Source organism: Schistocerca piceifrons, chromosome X (genome assembly GCF_021461385.2).
Source record: "Schistocerca piceifrons isolate TAMUIC-IGC-003096 chromosome X, iqSchPice1.1, whole genome shotgun sequence".
NCBI classification, from domain to species: domain Eukaryota; kingdom Metazoa; phylum Arthropoda; class Insecta; order Orthoptera; family Acrididae; genus Schistocerca; species Schistocerca piceifrons.
The window spans coordinates 661,546,589-661,555,760 of record NC_060149.1 but is presented as its reverse complement, the minus strand read 5'-3'; the positions used below and the strand labels follow the sequence as shown (position 1 = coordinate 661,555,760).

Below are 9,172 nucleotides of genomic sequence, written 5' to 3'. Positions count from 1 at the left end.
CTATTTAGTCTTTCTATCGTACTAGTTACGACCATGTCTAGGTTGAACAAGTTATCAACAGTCGAGTGCTGCATCAAAATACTGTGACCCTCAACACTTTTAATTCTTAGTGTAGCATCGTCATACATTGATAGAATACTCACAGTTAGATTGCCACAGTACATGTCCTGGTAGGAATGGGATGCAGCATATTCGGTAGTCATATGCTTCTTGATGTATGTATTTACGCGACAGATTTAATCCCACTTATAGTCTGAAAACCGCACTTTCATATTTTTCGGCATATTTTCGAGCACTAACGCAGCTGACAGGATACCGTCTTGTGAATCTTCAAGTGCTGGATGAAGACTTTTGAGCCACTAACTGTTAACACATAGCACGAGTCGAATAGTAAAGGTTGCGGTCAACTGGGGGTAGATATCTACGCATCCACATCAGCACGGTTAGCCAGCTGTTCGTGCACTGATGGTTGTATGTCTCTTGTACGATGATTAAAGGACGGCGCGTGAAGCAGTCCTGTACTGTGAAGCCACCTCAAGCACAGTCTCTGGCACTGAAATTAGCACCTCCCTATCCTGCTCCAGCATGCTGAGAAGCTGTACTACAGGATCCTGCGTGGAAGAGTCCTAGGCCACCACGTGGACGGAACCTGACAGGTTGGACCCTGCTGATACTGACGTCACGGATGCAGCTACCAGCCAAAGAAGAATATTCATAAGCGTTATATGCTGCTGCTACAGAAATAGTAATAATAACAATATTAAGAAATAGATACTTACTTTTCTGCTGCTTCCTCTTCCTATTCTGCTGCTGCTGCTGCTGCTGTGGTGACTGACGCTTCATCTTCACTGACTGACTGACCAGGATAGAGATCGAGCACCTGCTGAGTCCTCCTTATATATCATCCACCTACGTCATCATGAAGCCATATTCCTATTGGCTGAATCGCATGATCACGTGACCTATCGAAGTGCGAGCTCGTGAACTAGATCCGTTCTTTGGTCTGCTGGATTGGAGGCAGTCGTCTCTTGTGGGTTGGGAGTTTATATGGTGCTTTTAGAAAAGGCAGGCAGTTCCAACAGTAGCAGATGTTTCCATGAGTTGGGTAATGCATCCTTTAACCATCTGGTTGCAAAGGATTTATTTCCATGACCGTATTCTTCCTCTTCATATGTTCGACCATTATTGCGCACTTCCATTCTACATATAAATAATAATAATAAATGGCATCCGTCCAACCTTGAGGGATGATGGTGTAGCATGCTTGGTTCAGAGTCTGCAGCGTCTGCTGTGGCTAAAAAGTCCCACTCGAGAGTGGCAGTCCCTACTGCAGTTTGGACATGTGAAATTTGAGGGACTTCGAGCAGAAGCCGCTCTGTCTCTTCGCTTTGTCCTCTTCCTGATTTCTTCCTGTCTGCGTTCGTCCTCTGAGAGCTTGACACCGTTGCGCACAGTTACTCGCCACTTGACACGGTCATCTGCAATGCTTTCCCAGCGACTTGGATTGATTCTGTTCTTGGTCAGGTCTCTCTTGCAGACATCCCTTGAAACGAAGATGCGGTCGTCCCACTGGCCTCACACCTTCCTGAAGTTCGCCGTACAGCAGCTGTTTCGGTATCCGTTCAGGATCCATGCGCCTGACGTGTCCCAACCGTCTTAGACGGCGATGACTCAGGAGCGCAAAGATGCTGGTTGTGCTTGCACGATGAAAGACTTCGGTGTTGGGTACTCTATCTCTCCAAGAGATCTGAAGGATCTTCCAAAGACAGCGGAGATGGAAGCTGTTGAGTCGAGATTCATGCCCAGATAGAGTTGTCCATGTCTCACAGCTATAGAGAAGGGTGCTTCTAACACAAGCGTTGTAGACTTTTAATTTAGTTTTTGTGGTAAGCAGTCCGTTGTTCCATACTCTGTTTTTCAGTCTAGCAATGACAGATGATGCCTTTGCGATTCTGTTAGTAAGTTCAGTGTCCATGGACAAGTTGCTACATATTGTGGATCCCAAGTAGGTAAAGTCATCAACTATCTGGAGAAGATTGCCATTAATGCTAATGGATGGATGGTTGGTAGTGCTCTGCGCCATGATCTTAGTCTTTTGAAGGCTGATGTGTCATGAACATGATCTGTGTTGGTACGGGGATGACCTCTCGGTTTAGCGTGGTGACATTTCTTAGGAGTGAGCCTCAATGTGCACGCCAGTAGGGCGCGGTCTGTGTTGCAATCAGCACTATGATAACTTCGTATCAGTAGTACATTTTTGAGACCAGTACGCCTAGCTATGACTAAGTCAAGTTGATGCCAGTGATGAGAGTGCGGGTGTCTCCAAGACACCTTGTTCTGATCCGTAAGCTGGAAATATGTGTTTGTGATACAGAGTCCATAAAAGCAGCAAACTTTAAGCAGTCTCTGGCCATTTTCATTCATTTTTCGCACCCCATGATGTCCCAGGCAATTCGGCCATATGTCGTTATCTGATCCAACTCTAGCATTAAAGTCCCCTAGAATATACAGTGTCTCGGTGCTAGGTACCTTGGCTATTCTGTCACTGAGTAAGTCATAAAACATATTCTTCTCTTCCATGCTGGATGATAAGGTAGGAGCGTACACATTTAGGATGCTGACAGTGCCACTTGAGGAGCATATTTTCAAATCAATAATTCGCTCTGTTCCACCGGATGGTGGCACAGTACAGTCCAGAAGGGCGTTTTTAACAGCAAATCCTACGTCATGAAGTCTTGGCTCGTCTTGAGACTTCCCCTGCCAGAAGAATGTGTAATTATCCTCCCTGATAGAGCCCACGTCTGGAAGCCGCATCTCCTGCATTCAAATGGTGGGGCTCTCTGTCAATTACGGCAGTCTTACAGATGAAATCAATCTCTTGGGCATCGTCAATGTACCTTGGACACATGGTCCTAACATACCAGGTGGCAATACAATATAGTGATTTCTTTATTATTTCATTTTTGTTGTTGGTAGGTCTACTATATCAATCCGCTTGTCGAAGATTACTTCTAAGCTTCACACACCCCGTGAAGCAGGCGGATAGTGGCGGGAGAGCACCTTATTGGCTGGGGCTGCCCAGCTTGAGGCGGGCGGTAGCTGTCCAATGAGATGCAATGATCTCTCCCACCGTTGGAAGTAGCCCCTGGCACTCGAGTCTTACGCCATCAGACAGAGCTTATAATCGGTAACTGCCTCTTCCCGTGTTGTGCTGAAGTCCTTGGACGTCGCTGAAGTGTCCTCTCCAAGATGCTACAGGCCTGAGCGATAAATATGGAGACACGTGAGTTGCCCAATCATCACGGTCTCCCTCTCAACCTAAATGATAATATCCAGAGGAAAGGCAAGCCAATACGTCTGGTATCACTTCGGTTGCAAGAGCTGCCGAAAGGGGACGTAGTACGCCTTCCAACCGCCTTTGGGGCCCCACTCCAGATTTTCTTTCAGGGTTTTCTCCCTTAGCCTTCATCCCTCCCGAGACCAACCACAAGGAGGCTATAAGTCAGTCCTCAGCTGTATGCTTACAAGCAACATAGCTTTTAAACTCATCCTGCTCAAACACCAATAGCTGGTCGATAGAACACATTTGGCACTACCACAAGGATGGGGGTGAGCAGCTGCTCTTCAATGTTATATATATGGCGTATACAAATATGTTCACACCAAAGCGAACTGACATCAACTGTACGTCTCTTGCATTTTGGGAGAGTGAATGCTTGATGATGAGTATCTGAGCAGACTGTGCATGCCCATGAGTATGTGCTGGTAACGAGACCTATCCTGTGTCCATACCTCTGCTTTGTCGCAATCTGCTGAATAGAATTCTTGTACTTATTCGTACTACACTCCTCCATTATCATACTCTTCCATACCTCATGTAGTGAACTGTGGCAACAGTCCTCCATCAAATGTCTACATGTAAGGCAGCTATTGAAAGCTGCTGTGTCCTGGTTTGAAAACGACAGCCAAGCAGAGACTGAATGTACACCACCAATTCGGGTTATCTGAGTGGAGAAAAAAAATTGCCGCCATCTTGGGTAACGGTACTTGCATCATCAGCTGACGTCACGGTAACGCCCTCTGGTGCCAGTACTGGGTACCAGGTCTAGACCTCGGGTTGAATACACTGTTTGCCACCATTTTGGATAATGGTACTTGCGTCATCACCTGAAATCGTGGCCGCCATTTTGGACGACGGCGTCCTCTGATGGTGGCGCTGTGTACTAAGTCAGTTGGAGTCCAGACTTCATGGTGAACACACTGAATGGCCATACTGCATGAAATTGTTTAAATAAAGACTTATGTCCAAGTCCTTTTCCCACGAAACCTTAGGATGAGTTGGCGGTCAGGTGATTGAGGTTAGTCCAAGTGTCCTTTCTCTCACGCCTTCTTCTTCACTTAGTAGAGATATGCGAATTGACCTCTGTTTACCTTCAAAATTCGAACTTGGCGCCAGTTCATAGGAAGAAGTGCCGTCAGGTGAGTTAGGTTAGTAGAGGTAGGCCAGGTGAGCTGTCTTCCCACGATTTTCTTAGCTTAGTAGAGATAACAGTGGTGTGATGCATTATCCTGTTGGCATTTGAACTTCCCGCCGTTTTTCTGGGTTAGGGGTTAGGTTAGTGGAGGTGACCTTCTTCCCGCCAAAATCTGCCATCTTGAATGACGTCACAGTCGACACCTTAGATGATATCATGCGCTGTTGCCAAGTCTACATGCCGCCATCTTGGATGACGTCAACGCCACCATCTTGGATACATGTGGCAACAATGCAGGGTGCACTCATATGAACGTTGCCCCGATACTTGTGGCCGAGTGGTTACACAACATTAATATCTCTGTTATTGAGTGGCCTGCACAGAATCCTATAGAACACCTTTGGGATGTTTTGGAATGCGAGGCGTCATGGACCGACATTGATACCTCTCCTCAGTGCAGCACTCCGTGAAGAATGGGCTGCTATTCCTAAAGAAACCTTCCAGCACCTAACTCAACGTATGCCTGCAAGAGCGGAAGCTGTCATCAATGCTAAGAGTGGGCCAACACCATATTGAATTAAAACATTACCAATGGAGGGTGCCACTAACTCGTAAGTCATTTTCAGCCTGGTGTCTGGGTACTTTTGATCACATAGTGTATATCTGTCAATTAGAACTCAAAATTTTCTTTTGTAATCATTGTCCTGATCCCGCTGAGTAAGCAGAGAATAGGAACATTTTATTCAGTGGGCTGGACAAGAATGCCTTCTTGCAGACTGGGAACTATGGTCAGTATGTTCTCCATACTTCCTGGCTGACAACAGAAATAGTTTCCAGGCTTTCGTAAAAGACGGCACACAATATTCCAACTTATGATTTCCTATGACTGATAATGACTAATAATTATTATTATCAACCTGCCGCTCCACAAGTGGTCTGTGTAGCTGCAAACCTCGTCCTGCAGGGGAGGTGTGCAATGGACAGGATCACATTTTGTTCATTTTGCTGCCTGCCTTTGCATCTACACCAGAATATGCTGTGAAGGTATGGCTATGTAGAGAGAGAAAGAGAGATAAAGAGAGAGAGAGAGAGAGAGAGAAACACCAAGGGAGAGAGAGAGAGACAAACACATATACAGTGTAATTTTTTCCACCATACACAAACTCTAGAGACCAAACAATGAGAGGATACAGAGCAGAAAAGGTCTAATGAACTTACATCCAAAAAGGCGTGGTTATCATGCTAGAGACAATTTATTCAATCAAACTTTGTTACAGAAACCGAGGTCTAATACGTGCTGTACCATGCAGTCACAGATATAGTATGCATGGTTTCCTCCTAGAGGGTGGTACTGTTCCTCATGTGTCATACCCTAGCACCATCTCCTGCCATAGTAATTGGTAATGTTGTCTCCAATTCACTTCTCTTGATGATTAACCTTGTAGTGGATGTGAAACTATTTTGTAAACAATGGATCCATATTCGAATCAAGACTTTGCCAACATGTTGTTTACTTATGGAAAGACAAATGTCAGTAGGTGGCAGGCACCAAGGTTGTATCAGGAGACCCATCCCCACTGACATCAACCACATTCAATGTTTGTAACAGAATTTCGCCGTTTGTTTGAGACAGGGTCGTTTCAGGAAGCAGGAAATCATGAAGGACGTACCCAAAATGTTCAGACACCAGACTTTGAGGAAAATGTGCTTAACACTTTGGAAGGCGACTGTCGTGTCAGTACCAGAGAGTTAGCCTGCCAGATGACTGTGGAATATTCTCCATGACAATTGTTACTACCCTTATGTTTTTACAGTACTTACAGGGCTTACTACTGACAGACTTCCCACATCGGGAGCAGTTTTGTCCCTGGTTTCTTAATCAAGCAACCTCGATTCTGGGATTTGTGTCACCCATTCTATTCATGGGTGGCGCCATCTTTACACAGATTGGTATCTTCAACTTTTATAACAGTCATGCAGGACCCCTACGGTATGATGACAGCAGATCATTGGCATTAGTGTAGTCAGAATGTGTGGGCCCAGATAAATGGCGACTGTATCTTCTTTCCACATCACCTAACAGGTCGGAACTTCCAGCATTTCTGGTGGACAACACTGCCTCTTCTGCTGAAAGAAGTGCCACTGATAATTTGAAGGGTTATGTGGCTGCTACATGATGGTGCTCCTGCCCACTACGCAATTAATGTCCGGATGCAGCTCAATCGTGGCTTCTCTGGCCAATGCATCAGACGAGGGGGTCCAGTTGCATGGCCTGCTCATTCACTGGATCTCAATTTGTGCAACTTTTGGTTATGAGACCATCTCAAAAGTGTAGTGTATGCAGAACCCATTCCAGATGTGGAGATACTGGAGCAGTTTATTCATGCTGCCTTCAACGCTGTTTGGATGCAGCCTGTCTGATGTGAACATGTGAGCCAGAACATGCTACAGACTGTACATGCATGCATTGAGGCACATGGAAATCATTTTCAACACATACTGTAACTGTAACTGCACGGTATAGCGTGTATTAGACCGCAGTCTCTGTAACAATGTATGCCTGAACAAATGGTCTGTAGTAGGGAAACCAAGCATTTCCAGATACATGTTTATTGGACACTTTTTGTTGTGTATCCTCTCATTGATGAATCCCTAGAGCTTATACACAGTGGAAAAAAATCACCCTATACATATATGATATATATAAAGATAATTACCAAAATCTTCTTGCCTCCGTGATGAAACCATATCCCTAAGTCATCAGGGACTCCCTCCACCCAGTCCGGCATTGGTAATTGGGTTCCATGGAATCGCAGATCCCACTCCATTTACTTCACCCACTTTGACATTTCATCATCATGCACTCACTGGTCCAGATCCCATAAAGAAGCTGTAACAACCACAACAACGACAAGAAGACGAGTTGGAAACTTTTCTACGAATGAGAATATACTACGAAATCCGATTTGATAAATGCACATGTACTTACATGACTGTTATGATAGGTTTATTAGGGGTGCTGTAATACACCCCTCGCCATCCTCAGAATCACTACAACAGCAAGAACATTTCGATGTAAAGGCAGACACAGTGGGGACGCAAATATATGAAATATAACACTAAGAACCTTTTTTTAACGAGAATATGTACATACATGGTGGAATTTCCGCTGGAGACTGCTCAGACGCCTTGATCTGCTTGCCTGTAAGCTCCAGCAACCAGTCAGTCTCATTGAGATCATGTACTGCAACAAGAAATGAGAATTGTAAGTTCCTACTAACATAAATATATACTACGAAATTTAAACTATAAATTATATACTTACACAGCTGATGTGCTGTTGGAATTGCAGCTGGTTGGTTGGTTTGGGGAAGGAGACCAGACAGCGAGGTCATCGGTCTCATCGGATTAGGGAAGGACGGGGAAGCAAGTCGGCCGTGCCCTTTGAAAGGAACCATCCCGGCATTTGCCTGGAGCGATTTAGGGAAATCACAGAAAACCTAAATCAGGATGGCCGGACGCGGGATTAAACCGTCGTCCTCCCGAATGCGAGTCCAGTGTCTAACCACTGCGCCACCTCGCTCGAATCGCAGCTGGATGCTGTTCCATGATCTGAGGGGGCTGCAAACCACCATCAACCAACCCTGATTCAGCCTCCAGCTCTCCAGTTAATTCCTCCCGAATTTGGTGACTGAATGCTCTAACAACAACAAAGAAACTTTTTGCAGCAAAAATATACGACGAAGTCTGAACATAAATTACGAAAAAGTACTAAGAAATCTGATCTCTCCCTCTCTCTTTCTCTCACTCTCACTCTCTCACACACACATGCACGCGTAAGCAGATAGGACAGCGAACTATCACTTAAGTGTAGGAATAGTAGCCTCTCACTGATCTGTTAGCGTACAGCTGCTGTGGAACTCTGTAAGTAGGCTGCTTAGGTTTTTGTGTTGGTAACGCCACGTAGTGCTCCATATGAAAATCACTGACTCTGCTGTGTGAAGTCTGTGGTTGGTTTGCATTGTTGGAGTATATGCTATTGTAGTGTTGGGCAGTTGGCTGTTAACAGCGCGTAGCGTTGCGCAGTTGGAGGTGAGCAGCCAGCAATGGTGGATGTGGGGAGAGAAATGGTGGAGTTTTGAGAACGGATGATCTGGAAGTGTGTCCATCAGAGACAGTAAATTTGTAAGACTGAATGTCATGAACTGCTATATATATTATGACTTTTCACCACTATTAAAGTAAACACATTTATTGTTCTCTGTCAAAATCTTTCATTTACTAACTATGCCTATCAGTAGTTAGTGCCTTCAGTAGTTAGAATCTTTTATTTAGCTGGCAGTAGTGGTGCTAGCTTTATTGCAGTAGTTTGAGTAATGGAGATTTATGTGAGGTAAGTGATTTGAGAGAGGTATAGGTTAATGTAAGTCAGGGAAATTATTTGTTGGGATTATAGAAAGCCAGACTGCGTTGTGCTAAAAATATTGTGTGTCAGTTTAAGCACAGTCATTCGGAATTTTTCTAAGGGGACGTTTCATATGTCGACCCTTAGCCGAGGATAAATTTTTTGAGTTTTTCATTATTTTATGTAGAAGAAAATACTAATAATTAAAAATTTTCAGTAATTATTCTATGTTGTGCATCATATGTGTGATTTTACATTTTGTAGATTCTAGCTCAATAACTCATTGTTAAAG

At 44.6% G+C, this 9,172-nt stretch overlaps 1 protein-coding gene across 1 annotated transcript; it reads right to left on the bottom strand.

The window, feature by feature from the left end:
• Window positions 1-570: 570 nt before the first annotated feature.
• On the bottom strand, window positions 571-2,814 carry LOC124722585 (craniofacial development protein 2-like). The gene is made up of 2 exons (XM_047247722.1): window positions 2,136-2,814; window positions 571-734 (listed from the first exon to the last, which is right to left on the bottom strand). Exons 1-2 carry the CDS (start codon window positions 2,812-2,814, stop codon window positions 571-573), a joined length of 843 nt encoding a protein of 280 aa, XP_047103678.1.
• Window positions 2,815-9,172: the final 6,358 nt, after the last annotated feature.

What these genes read in the sequence shown, in the direction of transcription:
- LOC124722585 (XM_047247722.1), bottom strand. Translation starts at nt 2,814, where the DNA reads ATGCGGCTTCCAGACGTGGGCTCTATCAGGGAGGATAATTACACATTC. An exon ending in TAAACCGAGAGGTCATCCCC is followed by an intron (nt 735 to 2,135) that starts GTACCAACACAG and finishes CTATTTCTGTAG; the next exon opens with CAGCAGCATATAACGCTTAT.